At 30.8% G+C, this 17,026-nt stretch overlaps 1 protein-coding gene across 1 annotated transcript in view; it reads left to right on the plus strand.

Annotated features, from left to right (window-relative positions):
- Positions 1 to 1,398: 1,398 nt before the first annotated feature.
- The window catches only part of LOC110033808, a 19,484-nt gene continuing 3,856 nt past the window's right edge, over positions 1,399 to 17,026 (plus strand). Inside the window, 6 exon segments of the mRNA XM_020737914.1 lie at positions 1,399 to 2,288; positions 6,569 to 6,757; positions 15,599 to 15,691; positions 15,809 to 16,094; positions 16,427 to 16,612; positions 16,828 to 17,019. Of these exon segments, the coding sequence (XP_020593573.1) occupies positions 2,058 to 2,288; positions 6,569 to 6,757; positions 15,599 to 15,691; positions 15,809 to 16,094; positions 16,427 to 16,612; positions 16,828 to 17,019 (1,177 nt within the window). The 5' untranslated portion in view covers positions 1,399 to 2,057.

Consider the following 17,026-nt stretch of genomic DNA (forward strand, 5'->3'; position numbering starts at 1 on the left):
GCACAATATGGCCCCCATCTTGTAGGCGAGCTTAAATCTTAATCATTGCTATATTGCTATATAACTATATTATGTTGTGACGTGTACAGCGCGCTGTGATTAGGAGAGTCTGTCACATTAAGCTCAATTAATTACGTTAACTATGATTTTCAATAAGGCCATGCTTTATGATTAAAAAAATGAAAATTTATAAATTATTTTTAAAATAAATGTGATTTAGGAGGATTAATTCGTAAAAAGAGAAAACGAATTATTTTAGGTCTAATAAAAAAGAGGAAAAAAGAATTTTTAAAGTCAACAGAGAGGTTGTGATGGAATTATTTATTATAATTGCACATTAATAGTAATTAGTAAACATAATTTATACGCACATATAAGAAATATTATGAGTGAGCTCAAATTCCAATAATATATGTGAAATTCAATGAATTTGACCATTTATTTATTTTTTTGATAAATCATAAAAATAATTATAGTATTATAGAAGTGTCAAAATAACTTCTAAATCTTTTAAATTTAAGATCCGACAGTCCATCATGGGAATTATTTCAGCCCAATTTAAGAAACATAAAGACTATTTTGACAGCTTTATAAATTTTAGGATAAAAAATGCCACATGTTAATAGTTAGAGACTATTTTGACACTTTACTCGTTTAGAATGTGTGGTGTGACTGTGTGATGTCGTAGTGTAATTTATTGGTTTCAGTAAAAATGTTATTTGCTTGTTTTTTCAAAATGTTACGGTGCAAAACTTGAGTTTGCAACTTAAGTTTTGTTTGGAGTTGCTGCAACTTATTAACAACAACTGTGGAACTGCTAAAAAATAATATAATATTTAGAAAATCGTCATGATAATTACATTTTTTTAAAGTTAGATTGCAGAGCTGTCACTGCACCTAACAGGAACATTGAAAAAATGTAGATTTCAGTCAAAAAATTTTGAAAAAAATGTTAAAACATAGTTTATCCAAACAAATAAAACTGTTGTGTTGCGTCGCACCGCGGCCACACCGCCGTCCCAAACAAAGTATGATGATTGCTAAAAAGTTATAAATTTTTTGAAAATGAAAAAGAAAATAATAATGACCACAAGATCAATTTGAACATTATTTTCTTTTACAAAACCCTCATAATTATCCCAAATTATTAATTTATAAATATGATTAATGAGAATAAATTCTTTTTAAAAATACTATCTTTGAGGAGAAAGAAGGAGAAGTCCAAAGTGGAACAAACCCAAATATCACCAATGCTTATATTTTAAAATCTTATCTTCCATCTCATATATTTTTATGATCATCAAGATTGGTGCACTGCGACATGATTGGACTACTGCCGTCCGATCATGCCCTCTCCACCAGCATCAAAGAATGCTACAAAGCCAATCACTGTGACCCTCCTCTCATTCCTTCTCTCTCTCCCCGCATGGTCCTGCAATTCTAGTTCTCTTCTTGCTCTTTTCTTCGCGGTCTAATCGCCATCGAGCGACCCATAGAATCACCAGAAGAAAGTTAACGCCTGAGGATCGGTAATCGCGAGATCGTATCAGGGCAGCTGGTCCACAGCAGGAAAATTTGGAAGCCTTCTTTTGCTGAGCTTTGCTAGGGTTTCGTTCGTCATCTTCTTCTTTCACGGTTTCTGTTGCTGATCGGAGGTGTCATTAGAAGGCCGATCTCGCCGGTGGGTGGTTTCGAGGGGCAAAAGAGGCTGCTTTCTAATTTTTTTCTGGGTTGATGTTCTTCGTCGTGGTTTCGGATTCTGGCGCAGAAGGTTTCTGACAGAAACGTGGTGTTTTGATATTCTTGAGGCGTTTTGGATCATTTCTGTTAGGGTAAGAACGGGAATATTTGTTCTGGTCGTTGGTTCCGTTGAAGCTGCCTATTAGGGTTTCACGGCTCTTTACCTTTGGTCTGTAGTCGATCACAGCCATTCTTTTCCGTTTTAGCTGTACATTGTGCTCAAATGGAGGTAGGGTGTTGTGCTTGATGCTGCTGTATTGAAGGAAGTGGAAGTGGGGGTGAGACGGCGAGATTTAAGCGATCTGCAGCAGCTTTATATGGGCGAGCATGGAGCCTGGTCACATCCAGGTGACCTACTGCTTAATGGTCTTCGTCCCAATGAAGGCGGCAATGTGACTCGATTGCTTGATAAGGATCGATGGATGAAGGCTGAAGAGAGAACTGCTGAGCTGCTTGCTTGTATTCAACCAAACCGGCCATCAGAGGAGAGCAGAAATGCTGTGGCCAACTATGTCCAGAAGCTAATCATGAAGTGCTTCTCTTGTGAGGTTGGTATGCTTTTGGCTGCCATTGATTTTCATAGTTCTATAATAAGTTACTTTGGACTTCTTCCACAAATTATGACTATTTGGAAATACCACTCTGAAATGATTAATATATATTGTTTTCTTAAATGAAGTTGCACTTTCTGGACATAGTAAAAAATGGATGATTGTGGTGTACCCAAATAGTTGGTAAAAAACTCTTTTTTGGGGCATTTACATAGATACTACTCAATTTCTATATATTTACATCATTAATATCTAAACTTTGTTTTTTTTACATTCATAACACCCAAATTTATCATATATAATAGAAAATGTCACTATTACTTACTTTAAAAAATTGAAATATACCTTTTCAAATTTAGGTAAAGTTGCATAAATGTAAAAATCAAATTTTAGGTGCTACATATGTAAATACAGTTTTTTTTTATTTTAGTTTTATGTAAATTCATGAGAATTTTGTGTTATGTATGTAAATCTTCCTTTTTTTCATGTTAAGTAGTGCAATATAAGAAAGTGGTTTATTAGAACTTATTAAATTCCTCTAAAATGAGACTAACTTATTAGAAATTTTGAATGTATTTCTGTCTGATAATGTGTCTTATTGCATCAAATATCTTGCAGTAAATGTTTTCACCAATGCTTTGTCACGTGATTTCTCGGACAACTTGCCTTGTGCACTGGTTTGAATTGTAACTGTACTAGCTTGCAGGGGTGTAGCCTAAAGTTTAATGCATATTTTTTGGTACCCCTCATTCAAATTTTAATATTTGCTTCCACAAGGAGTTTGATTAATTGGAGATTTTTTGTACAAATATAATATATTTATTTGCCTAATATGGTTTGAGCTTATCTCGTAGATTATGAAGGGATGAATATTTTATTTTTTTTGTGTATGTTGTATTTACATTTTATTAATCTTTAATTTAAATGAAAATTGAAATAGGTAAATTCCAATTCAGAAGAAATATTTGGTTCTTCAACCAGCATTAATGAAGAAAGAAGTTAAAGATCATAAAATTCACAATTTGAAATTTAATCATCATGATCATATTAGGTTATATGATTTGGCAAAATTCAATCCTATTTTAAATTGGTAAACATAAATGAAGATAAGAAGAATGTGGGAGAAGGGAGGAATGGGATCAATTTCATAGATAAGTAAACCTCATGTTCGTACAAGAAGATAATATCTTCTAAATTCTTCAAATTTTATGCTTGATAAAGGAATGTCACCCTAGGAATAATGTTTACATATTTAAAAATAAATTATGTATTATTAGTCCATGTACAAGTTTTTTGTACAAGCCTCATATCATTTTATGAACCCTTCAAACCACGTGTTTGCAGCGGAACCTCACCAAGTAAGTCACATCATTATGGAAATTGTCAAAGCAATCACAAAATTTACGAGGAAAGAATGCTAGTCTCCCACCCTTGAAGGAGTTTAGTTAGTAAAATTTATCATTTATAATGTCATTGGAGAATCTTGCTCAATTCTTGAGAAACGAGCACTAAGGAATTTTTTCACAAGAATGGACACAAAAAAGGAAGTTGAATGAAGAGTTATGATAATTGCTTCAAAGGAGGTACAGGAACAATTCATAGATATTCATTTTAATTATTAAAATGTTTACTATGTTAAATTTATACATTTCACACTGCTTTATTGTAATTTAATGTCCTGAAGAAATTAAATAGTCACATCTCTTTGCTACATGAGGAAACTCTTATACATCTCAATAATTTTGGAACAATTCTAGAAATTATGCATGGGTTTTGTTGAGTATGAAACCAAAGGATTGAAAAATAGAAAATCCAATTATTAGCTAATGATTCATCATTCATGATATGTCAACGAATAAGCTATATTTTAAAATTGACTTGGACTAGAATTTTCATGATTTCCAAATTTATAGTCATTATTCATAATATATTGTGAGGTAATTCTTTGAGAGTTCTTGAAGTAGATCTTTCCGTATTTGAATTGATCATAATGTTATTATGATATTTGAATTTCATATATCTTATATGAGCAATTATAATATACTCATAATTCCTATGATTTACAATAAGGTTTCAAAAAGCAAATAATTGATGGATAACATGCAATTAATTAGGATAAATGCAAATAGGTTTGATTTTCTTAAATTTATTAATTAGTCCACGAGGTTATTTTTTTGCATCTTTTTTTCTTAATTTTATCTCATAGACATTATTTTTAACTGAAATTTGATTTCTATAAAGTTTGCGATCAAAATGTTTTTATTTATAGTTCCGAATTGATACTTAAGATCAAATATAGATCTTTGCAAAGTTTATTTAGCTTTTGAAATTCTTGTAGGATCATTTGCTTAAATTGGGTCTCATAAGCAAAGTCATACCATGATAAAAAGTTTGTGAGATCCAAGCTAGTTTATTTAGCTTTTGAAATCTCTCACCCCCTTCTAGCTTTTTTTCTTTTTTAGGTTAGGTATCTCAAATCTCAGCTCCTAAAGTACCTCCTGAAATTTAGTTCCACCTCTTCATTGGCAACCTCACCTTGGCTGTGCCAATGATATATCTTTTGTGGTGCTTTTGGAGCTTTCATTTTATTCACACAAAGGTGAAGAGAAAATATGTTTAGGTGCTTTGGCTCTACATTCTTCATGGTGAAGTTTATAGATGACCAAATCTTTGATAAAATTACCAAATGCGTAATTTTTCAAGCGTTGGATAAAAAAAAATATCGTGGGGGAAAAATTACTAAATTTCCTAAACTATGTAAAAACAACAACAAAGCATTTATCCCACTAAGTAGGGTCGGTTACATGAATCTTTTTCTACATTGTTTCCTATTGATGATTATATTTTCATTTAATTCTAATAGATTAAGATCAGTTTTTTTATATAACATGCCCAAGTCTTCTCACCTCTATATTTCTTACCAAAAGTCAAATTTGAAACATCTCTCCTATCAAGATCATCATATGGTAGACATTTAATGCGACTAAACCATCTAAGATAACTCTATCTAATCTTGTCTGCCACTAGAGCTACACTAACCATTTCATAGATATATTTGTTTGCATTTTGTCTTTTAAATGTAAAGCCACTTATCCATCTAAACATTCTTATCTTAACAACACTTAATTTCATGCTCATCTTTTATAGGCCAAGTTTCTGCACCATAAAGCAGTATAACTGTCACCATCACCTTATAAAAATTTTCTTTAAGTATAAGTTGTACTTTTCTATCAAACAATAGGCTCGATGCATTTCTTAACTTAAACCATCCAATCTAAATTCTACTAATAACATCCCCACCTATATCACCACTACTTCAAACAACAGACATGATATATCTAGAACGTTCACTCTTTTTAATGATTTAATCACCCATTATTATTACCACACCACTAGATTTACTACTACTAAAATTACATTCCATCTATTTAGTTTTAGATTTACTCAAAGGAAAGCCTTTAGACACTAAAATTGACCTCCATAATTCATTTTTTTCCTAAAATCTTTCTCTAGTCTTATCCACCAAAAGGATACCATTAGCAAAAAATCATACACCATTTTACATTCTCCTGTAAATTTTCTAAACTATATAAGAAAAAATATTTAATTTATTACTTGTATAGAAAGTTTCCAAATTTCTAGGTGAGCAATTGCCTACCCTGGACATAACCTAGTTCTTCCTCTGTCTAGAGGATCATGACCATCAATGAGGCACAATCTTAAGGAGGTTTGATTCACTGATTGAGGCTACATTTGTGACAATGAACCTCGATGTGGTCATGGCTATAGTGAATATATGTCACTATTCAAGCATCCACGATGATTTTGATGGTAATTGGAGGAATTAAAATAATTAAAATGCTTTCATTGGTTTGTATTAAGTCTATTCTTTAGCCTTGCCACCTCATTGGAGCTGTGAGCTCTTCATTTTATGTATTAGATACACGATAGAGCAAGGGAAGAGTGATTGTTTTCAAATTTTTTCAATTGGCATTGTAAGGAACTCCATTGATATATCTTGCTTTTGAGTGATAAAAATGGATTTTTTTTAACGAGCAGAACAACATTAGGCATGATTTATAACTCAAAGACTCAAGTGATATTTACCCTTTATTTTCCTCCATCTTTTTAAGTTTACATGCTATTGTTTTTGTTATGCATAACTGATTTTTGTTCTTAGCAATGAGCAGTAGGACATGTTTCACTTTGCTTGTCATTTTAAGCACATTTTTCAATTTTGTTTTTGTTTTGGTTTGGTAAATATGATGAATTTTCAGGTTTTTACTTTTGGGTCAGTACCTTTGAAGACTTATTTACCTGATGGGGACATCGACCTGACTGTATTTAATAAGAATGAAGATTTGAAAGGTAATTGGGCCAATGAAGTACGCGAGGTACTTGAGAATGAAGAAAGGAGTGGGAGTGCTGAATTTCGTGTTAAGGAAGTCCAGTACATTCAAGCAGAGGCAAGTCCTTTTATCTACTTGGATGTCACTTCCTTTGTAATTTTCCCCGCACAAGTTTTGAAATGATTTGCATCTTTAATTTGAAAGTGAAAGTTTGATTATATGCAAAGTGTTTACGATTATGACAAATTTAACTTAAATTTTTTTAAAAATCCTAAGCAGCATCGTATGAGCTATTTCTTGCAACGTGGTGTTATTGAACAATAGATTCATTCTTTTTCTACCGTTTTTGGAGTTTATTTGTTCTGCATCATTGATCACACGATATTGTTTCTTGAGAAATTTTATCCAAACACTGACTATAATATATATTTCAAATTTTATATAATTAATAACTGATATGTGCACCTATCAATGTATGGAGGACATTTCTATCTATCTATCCGTCTATATAGTCTTGTTTAAGTTATTAAAATGATCAACTAAATATAATTGCATTGAAAATCCTTCTCTTGGTTTGTGATGGATGCCTATTTTCATTTGACGCAAATAATGGCTTCCTAGATTGTCTTCATTATTAGCATTCTTATCTTCCATTTGTTCTTTTTGGGTGTTACTTAATGGGTTATCTATCTGTTTGTCAGCGGATCTTGTACATTTTATTGTATATGCGCAAATTACAATTTTCATTTCATAATATTATCTTTAATGATTGCTACTCCTACAGTCATCATGTTAAATCTATCCTTTCTAATTATGCACAAATCCACCTTAACGTAATTATTTCTCATATAATCATTTCCAGGATTGCCTAGTGTTTTATTTGGCATACTTTTACTATCATATTATATACATTACTATTTGGTTTTAAAGGATATTGTTTTTTCTATTAATTTTGAAATATATTTATAGCTTTCCTATTGTAGCTGAGAATCTTTTTGCTGAGTCCTACAGATGCTTATTATTTTGCTTTCATGTTAAAAACCCTCTTTCCTCTTGTTTTCAAAACTATCCTCTTGGTGACTACTGGCTTCACATTAGATTAAATCAATTGATAAAACTTAAAGGATTTTGAAACTTAGAACTCAAAGTAGAAAGAGAATGAATGATCTTTAGGTGGAACATGTTTGGAACATTTTTCCATGCTTGCTTGAATATAAAATTGGTGAGTGCTTGATTGAGTTATTTTATCTAAGATCTTATGTGATATTCAAGTATTGACATAATGACCGGTAATGTGTTGGAACTATTATTTTCCAACCTAATTGAAATTCTTTTTGTTTAAAATTAGTTTTTTTTTTTAAAAATCATCTTCATCATCATTTGGTTTAGCCCAGCTATTAAATGTCGGCTTGGTGAATCCCAAATAGTAAGAAGCGTTTGCTATTCCTGTGTTTTTCGGTTCTCTTTTAATCTGCTTTTTTTTTTAATTTTACCTCTGATCAAGTTTCATGAAGAAATTATCTGTTCGGTAGGGCTTACTATTTGATAGTTTTGCTACTATTGCTTCCTTTTGTTACAATTTATCATGTCATTAATTTTATACTTTTTGAATTAAATTTAATGTTGGAGTAATTTTAATAGAAATTTGGCCAATATATGTTTTTGATTTTTTTTGTAGAAATTGATCCTTTTTTTGTTTTTCAAATTAATTGGAAACAAAACCCTTAAGATGTTTGCCTCTCTTTCATCTTGTGCTTATTTTTACTTAAAATCATAAGTAGAGGAAGTTGATTGTTAAAAAATGCAGAATATGGCTTTAGTTATACTTTAAAAATTTTTATTCCCTTTAAATTTTCAGTAGTTAGGTAAGCTTGTATTATTTTCATAGATTACATTGGGTGATGAAAAATGATAATTTGCTTTCTTTAGATGTAAATTTCTTGCATGAAAGCTTAAACCATATAATAATACAATAATTAATTAATTCAATGATATTAATTATATATTCATACCAAACAAATCTACAAGCAATTGGACAACAACAAAAAGCATTTATCCCACTAAGTGGGTTCGGCAACTTGAATCTTTTTTCTCTATTGTGTCCTATTGAGTGTCATATTTTCATTTAATTCTAATAAATTAAGATCATTTTTTATACAGCATGCCCGATTCTTTCTAGGTCCAACTCTACCTTGCTTGACATAGTTCAAATCTTAAGCATCTATTTTCCTAACGAAATCATTAGATGGTCAATATATTTGTATCAAATTTGACCAAAATTTGTCCGTCACATCACCAATTAACAAACTAATAAGAAAAAAAATAAATTAATGAAAGAGATCATTAAAACTAAGAAAATTCAATCCTTATTAGTACATATCTCGCCCTTAATGTTTTCTATCATATTCCTACAACAGTCAAAGAAATTTCATGTTTAATAGGTACAAAATAGATTTATAATTGGAATATGAAAAATTTAATGATGAAAAGCAAATGAATTTCGTCTTCGGTTGTGAGTAGCTAATAAGCATCTTGTTCTTCATTAGTGCCTCTCATTAGTTTAATTTATATTCTAAAATTCAGCCACCAGCTTAGTAAAATCCAACTATATAAGAAGAAATCACACAAATTTAACCCAATTGAAAATGTGAAAGCAAATTAAATTGTTAAAAAGGTTCTTAAATCTAAAGACCTCATGCCATCACAAGTTTACATGATGCCTCTGTAACAATACCCAACCACTCTTAACCAAAATCAAGAAATAATAGTAGGAGACTCCAAGTGATGGCCGAAGAAACTACTTAAATAAGTTTATTACTATGAAAGTCCGATTATCCAATTGAAGCCCAAAGAAGAAACCTCGTGGAAGCACCTTAGGCATGGAATGGATAAATACATAGAACCTCACGCTAATATGTCTAATTAGACTATTCTAGAAAAGCCAAAAGTCATGCACGTTTAGAATGCGAGCTTTAAATATGTTTGAACAACCTCTTCATAGAAATTTAACTGAAAAAACTTAAATATTAGTTGTGATAAATTATGCACCTTTAGAATAGGCTAGATGGATGAAATTTTAAATCTTAGATTTCATTTAAAACATTCACATTTAATAAATTTCTGAAGTTTTAGTGCAATTTAACTCTCTTTATAGGGATCTTTGTATAAATTGATATATTATGTCTTCAAGGACAAATAAATTATCTATTTAGATCAAATTAATTATCATGGAATAATTTTAGATGATAATTCATCAAGAGTTGCAATACCGTTGTATTTGTTCGGTTCATCAGCTACATTAAATATGATTAGTTGTGTTTCATCTTTAGCTAACTAATTGAAGACTTAAATTCCAATTCTTATTCAAGTATATATTCATACTCATGAATTTGTTTAATGATAGTTGCAGATTCATGCAAATTGTATTATTCATCTGAAACATCCTTAAATTAATTTTTTTTTTAGTCATGATTTCTTCACTGTGATCAAATTCAATGATACATGGTCTTATTTTGGTTTATTGGTGGTATCATTTAAAGGAGATTGTTTTTTAAGGGTTTTTAATCATTGATATGATAATCTTAAGATAATGATTATGATATTCTGAAAAATGACAGAGGATAACTGGCTTGTCGGCTTTAGCACATTCAACTATTTGTGAGTCTTATTGATTATAATATTCAAATTAGTCTTACAAATTATTGAACCAATTTAAAAATTTTGTTAAGATTATTCCTTCTATTGAACATAAATATACAATTTGAACTTCATGATTGATACTCAAGTTGTACTTGTCTAGCGCTATAGCTTAAATGATTTTATCTAAATTGCATCATTTGTTATTTTTTGATTGACCTAGTTATTAGGTTCTATTCTTAGTTTGCATAATGATGCAACTATAAACTTGGATATCCATTGATGTATTTTTTAACGATGAAATAAATTTTAGTAATTCAAAAGAAATTAGGATTCGCAGATCTATAAGTAAAATGCCATTAAACATTAAAAAGCTGAAGTATTTTTTGGTTTAAACACAAAGTATGTGACTATAAAAAATAACTGATAATGCAGTGATAAATTTAATCAAAGATGCGAAAAAGAGCTTCAACTTATGGAAAATCAGGAAGCATTTTAATTTTTTTGATACAAATAAATTCATAGTTGTAGCACATTTGACCAATTATATATTATAATATTAAAAACAATCTTTAATAAGAAAACAGTTGGGTATTTGGTAGCACAATTCTGACAGGATTTAGAGATGGATCTCACCTAAATGCAGCCAAGCACTAAAAAGAGGGAAAACCAAATCCAACACTCCTTTAAATCCAATTCTCTCTGATTTATCAATTACAACCGTGAGGCGGATTACACGGATTCACTCTGTTGTTGCTCACGTCCTCTATGCCGCGAGCTCGCGGCATTTCATGGATTTGATACATCCTATTAACATAAATCTGCAGCTGCAGCCAAATACCGCCCTAAAGTGAAAAAAAATAGTAGCATCACATTTACACAATGAAATGTCTTCCTTTGGAAGTCATTTGTTACTTTTCACCACAATTCAATGAATTATGAAGCCAATTGAGGCACACAAGATTGAAAATGGGAATTTAAAATTCTAGTGATAATTTCCCAATGAATTACATGCCTTAGATGTTGATACCTTTAAGCATCTAGTACCCATGGTTTTTAATTTAAAATTTTAACCTCAGCTGTCGGCTCATTTAAATTTATTGAATATTGAAATGGATGAGATTTATACAAATTCAGCACAATGGAATTTATACTGTTGAAAAAAACATAATAAAAAGAAAAAAAAGCTATTGAAAATGCGCAGCAAGGGCCTCCAAGCACCTAATCCTCAAATTTAGCTCACCGCTATAGGAATCTGTTATACCAACCATTTCAAGCATTTGTATCAATATCCCAACCATACTAGCGAGAAATATTAAATCAAACTATGATACTTAGTCATAGCTAGAAAAGCAACCAATAGAAGCTCTTTTTTACAATCTTATATAAAAATCCTTAATTGCCCTATTGAATCACATAGAAGGAACTTTGGTGAAATCGAATATAAATGTTGGAGCCTACAATGAGCTAACACTTCATGTGGAAATGAAACATCTAGAAAAAACACAAGTTCATGAATCCATAGTATTGCAAATTATGGATTTGTTATTTCAATCAAATAAGATTCACATCTTTCAACTTGTTTGATCAAATCAAAATTTTGTTGTAGAATCAATGAAGTTAGCTACTCAATCAAATCAATCGAGAGATTTCATAGATTAGAAAAAGTCTTAATGCAATAGAATAAGCCATATCATATGGGTCATATTTGAATAAAAACACAAGCAAGGAAATAAAAATGTTTGAAATAAAATAAAATGAATTTGTCTTATCATTTATTTATTCAAATGTTTTTAATGAGTATAAACTCAAAGATCCCTATGGCCGAGTTATTAATGTGAGTGGTGGGAATCTGAGCTTCAAATCGTTTTGCATTGACCGATGCCATGTATGTTCGGTATAAGTTGACGCCTATTGATTGCATGTTCATAATACAAGTTGATAGGCAAATTTTATCTTTTTTATCCATCAATTTGATGCATTTACATAATCAGTCTTCAAATTATTATTGATTTACCCCCTTCTCTCATTTGTTCTTCATAACTGCCTGCCATACGCTACCAATGATTAGGAGTGCTAGATTGTTGAACCATAAGCATTTTTTGAGTATTCTCTTATATAAATCCTATTGATTGCATGCTAACAATAAAAGTTGATAGGCAAATTTTATTTGTCTCATCCATCAATGTGATACACTTAAATAGTCGAGTCTTCAAATTTATTATTGATTTACCTCTTCTCATTTGTTCTTCATAACTGCCTGCCGTACAATACCACTGATTATGGGTGCTAGAGTTCTGAACCATAAGCATTTTTTGAGTATTCTTTTATTTCTTATCATTTGTCTCATTGAATCCTATTATCCTCTGATATTTTTGAGTATTCTTCTTTTTCTTGCCTTTGGCTACTTCCTTCGTTTCCATTTTCTATGCTTTGTTTTTCAGCTAGTTAGGTTCAATGCATTCAATCTTATTGCGGCCGTTACAATACCACTGATTATGGGTGCTAGAGTTCTGAACCATAAGCATTTTTTGAGTATTCTCTTATTTCTTATCATTTGTCTCATTGAATCCTATTGTTCTCTGATATTTTTGAGTATTCTTCTTTTTCTTGCCTTTGGCTACTTCCTTCGTTTCCATTTTCTATGCTTTGTTTTTCAGCTAGTTAGGTTCAATGCATTCAATCTTATTGTGGCCGTTATATGCTATTTGTGAATGTATGCTTTGTTCAATTTGATAGAGGTGTGCATTGTGTGCCTATTATTTATTTTTTTATCTCCATTTTGCTAGGTGTATATTAGCTTGTTGTACCAACAAGCTGCGGTTTGAATGATTTTGAACGGTTGGCTATCTGATTTTTTTTAGAAAGGCTAATTAACTTACAACCCAAGGGCTTGTTTGGGATAAATTTTGTTTTTTTGGTTTTGCTTTTATTTTAAAACCATGTTTGTTGAGTGCATTTTCTTGCATGTTTTTATTTTATTTTTTTAAATAAATTATCTTTTTTTAAATACATTCAAACATCTAAAAATTGTTTTAAGTGTTTTTTAAAAATAACTAAACATATTATAAATTAAGAAATATCTTTATTTCAAGTAAAAATTTATTCAAAATAAACTAAAAATAAAACAAAAAACAAAAATAAAAAGTGATCCTAAATGGTCCCCAAGAGTTTGGTTTTAATCTTAGTTAGAAAATAGGGCACTTAATGGGAGACAAATTTGTATCACATTAACATGTTTTGCTTCTTGAACCATAGCAAATTATTATAACTACGGTTAAAATGACAAATACTGTCCAAAGAACTAGTGAAAACTTGTTTACGATAGATTTTTCACTTTATTTCGGATTAAGAACATGAATGCTTATATTAATTTAAGCTAAATGTGCTAGATTAACTTAATGGAAAATGTATTTTTGACTAAAAAGCTAAACATGAAAAAGGATTTGAGGTTCCATTTATTTTTTAAATAAGTGATAAAATATAGGAAAGCAAAAAATGCTTAAAAGCCAACTTTGATGCTAATTAGAAATTAAGATGACACATCTCAACTAACAATAAGAGCTGAGAATGTATTTAATTAAAAAACTGATTATCCATACCAGAGATCTAACTTGAAAAAGGAGTTTTTTATCCATAAAATATCAAAGTAAGTCTCTCAAACCACATCTTTTTTATTTTTATTTTGTTTTAAGATATATTTTATATTTTTTTCAAAGCTCAAGGAGTTGAAAGTTTTAGTAAATAATTGTTATATATCAGTATTATACGAGTAAAAGAGTGGTTCTGCCAAATTCTTAGCTTAAAAAAATTTAATTGCATTTCAATGCAGTAATATATATTATAAAATATCTACTGAGTAGAGTTTTTGGCGTGTTTCTGTTTTTGTTATTTGTAAATTCAAGTCTCAAAGTAATCGTGTATGAATAGATATCCTTCTCACTTTTTTAATTAGATAAATCCAAACACATAAAATATCTATAATAATAATTAGTGCAATAAATGGTTGAAGTACAAAATCATACATATTGTCATATTATAACTTAAAATACATATTGACAATGAACAATATTTTCAAGTGCTCACCCAAAATGGACCATATTTGGTGATTTTGCAATTTTTGCTGGTATTAATTTTGGAAGATTTACATACCTACAACTTAATTCCTATGTATTTACATATATAACACACAAAATTTATTTTTTGCATATATGCCACCTTGCCAATGCATAAAATACGCGTTTCACTTTTTAGAAGTAAAAAATTAACAACAACAACAACAACAACAACGAAGCCTTAATCCCACTACGTGGGTCAGCTACATGAATCCTTTTTCTCCATTGCGTCCTATTCAGTGTCATATTTTCATTTAGTTCTAATAAATTAAGATCATTTTTTATACAATAAACCCAAGTCTTCCTAGGTCTACATCTGCCTTTCTTAACATAAGTCGAATCTAAATCATCTAATCTCGTAATCGGATCATTAGATGGTCGACGCTTAATGTGACCAAACCATTTAAGACGGCTTTCTCTAATTTCGTCCGTCACAGGAGGTACACCAACCCTATCACGGATATATTCATTTCACATTTTCTCTCTAAGTGTAAAGGCACACATCCACCTAATTATTCTCATCTCGACAACACTTAACTTAGTAATATGTTTCTCTTTTAAAGGCAAACATTCAACGCCATAAAACATTGCAGGTCTCACCATCGTCTTACAAAATTTTCCTTTCAGTCCAAGCGGTACTTTTGTTTCACAGAAAAGGCCCGAAGCATTCCTCCACTTCAACCAACCAACTTGAATTCTACTATTAACATCCTTATCTATATCACCATCGCTTTGAACAACAGACTAACAACAGACTTGAACAACAGACTCGAGATATCTGAATTGTTCACATCTTTTAATAATTTGATCACCCAAACCACTTCACAGAAATACATAAAAAGATGTTTTCCAGTTTTTAAAAATTAAAATAGTGATATATTTTTGATTTGATATGAAAGATTTGGGAGGTATAAATGTAAAAATAATGATAAAACTAAGTGTTAGATGTGTAAATAGATAGGAATTGGGTGGTATTTGGTATGTATCTCCCTTTATTTATAGTTTTGTTTCTGCGCTTATACACAGACTCTCATCGCTCTACATTTTCATATGATCTGTTCCAAGTGGTTCTAATCCGTCCCACATATATGCACCTCATGAGTTAGGAAACTTCATCATGTAAAATTTGTTTTCAGTTTTTAGCTATTTAAAATTGTTTTAATTTGTTGAGCCTGATTTTGATGAACTTCTTGGTTTTTTTTTTCAGGTTAAAATAATTAAGTGTCTCGTAGAAAATATTGTTGTAGACATATCTTTCAATCAGGTTGGTGGGTTATGTACTCTATGTTTCCTTGAAGAGGTGAGTTTGTGGTTCTCTGATGATTTGAAACAATTACTCCAGCATTTTGACATACTTATTTTTCACTTGAGATGCTTTATTTTTAGCCTTTGACTAACATATTGTCTACTGTTATAGATTGACCATCTGATAAATCAGAATCATTTATTCAAGAGGAGCATCATATTGATTAAAGCTTGGTGCTACTACGAGAGTCGGATACTTGGTGCCCATCACGGACTTATTTCAACATATGCTTTGGAAACTTTGGTTCTTTACATATTTCATGTTTTTAACAATTCCTTTAACGGACCGCTTGAGGTTTTATATCGTTTTCTGGAATTTTTTAGTCATTTTGACTGGGACAACTTTTGTGTTAGCCTTTGGGGACCAGTTCCAATTAGCTCACTTCCAGATATGTCAGGTTTGTGCAATTTAATTATTTCTATTTTTTTTATCTTATTGTCCTATTAAGTGTCGACCATTTGATGATCCGATTAGGAGAGTAGATGTTTTAGATTCGACTTATGTTAAGAAAGACAGAGGTAGACCTAGGAAAACTTGGGCTTATTGTATAAAAAATGATCTTAATTTATTATAATTAAATGAAATATGACACTAAATAGGACGCAATGGAGAAAAAGGATTCATGTAACCAACCCCACGTAGTGGGATTAAGGCTTTGTTGCTGTTTTTGTTGTTGTTTTTGTATTGTTTCTGTGTAGGCTTATTAAATACCCTGCACAACTTGTACAGCGGAATCTCCTCGAAAGGATGGTGGCGAGTTGTTGCTTAGTGGGCTTTTCCTCCAGGCTTGCAGTTCTGTTTATGCTGTTTTTCCAGGCGGTCAAGAAAATCAAGGCCAGCAATTTGTATCCAAACATTTCAATGTAATCGATCCGTTACGTACAAACAACAATCTTGGACGGAGTGTTAGTAAAGGTATTATTTATTGAACGGATGTTGATCATTAGTTTTTATTCGTTATATTTTGTTGATGATGTTTTTTTTTAGGATTTTGATTATTTACTTTTCTAGGTTGGTTGCAATATACAGTAGAATTTTAAATTTATAGCTGCTTTTTACTTTATAAACTTAATTAATTGAAGCTTATCATTAATGGATGTATTATTGATTCATATATGGTTGTTTTACAGGCAACTTTTTTCGGATACGTAGTGCATTTGCATTTGGAGCCAAAAAATTAGCTAAATTACTAGATTGTCCAAAAGAGGATATGATTTCTGAGGTCAATCTGTTCTTTATGAACACATGGAAGAGGCATGGCAGGGGGGACAGACCTGATCTCCCTTCCCCAACTAATCGGTCTTTGATACCCCTAATGAAAGGTTCAGC

The sequence above is a fragment of the Phalaenopsis equestris genome, unplaced genomic scaffold (assembly GCF_001263595.1).
Source record: "Phalaenopsis equestris unplaced genomic scaffold, ASM126359v1 Scaffold001303, whole genome shotgun sequence".
In the NCBI taxonomy this organism is placed as follows: Eukaryota; Viridiplantae; Streptophyta; class Magnoliopsida; order Asparagales; family Orchidaceae; genus Phalaenopsis; species Phalaenopsis equestris.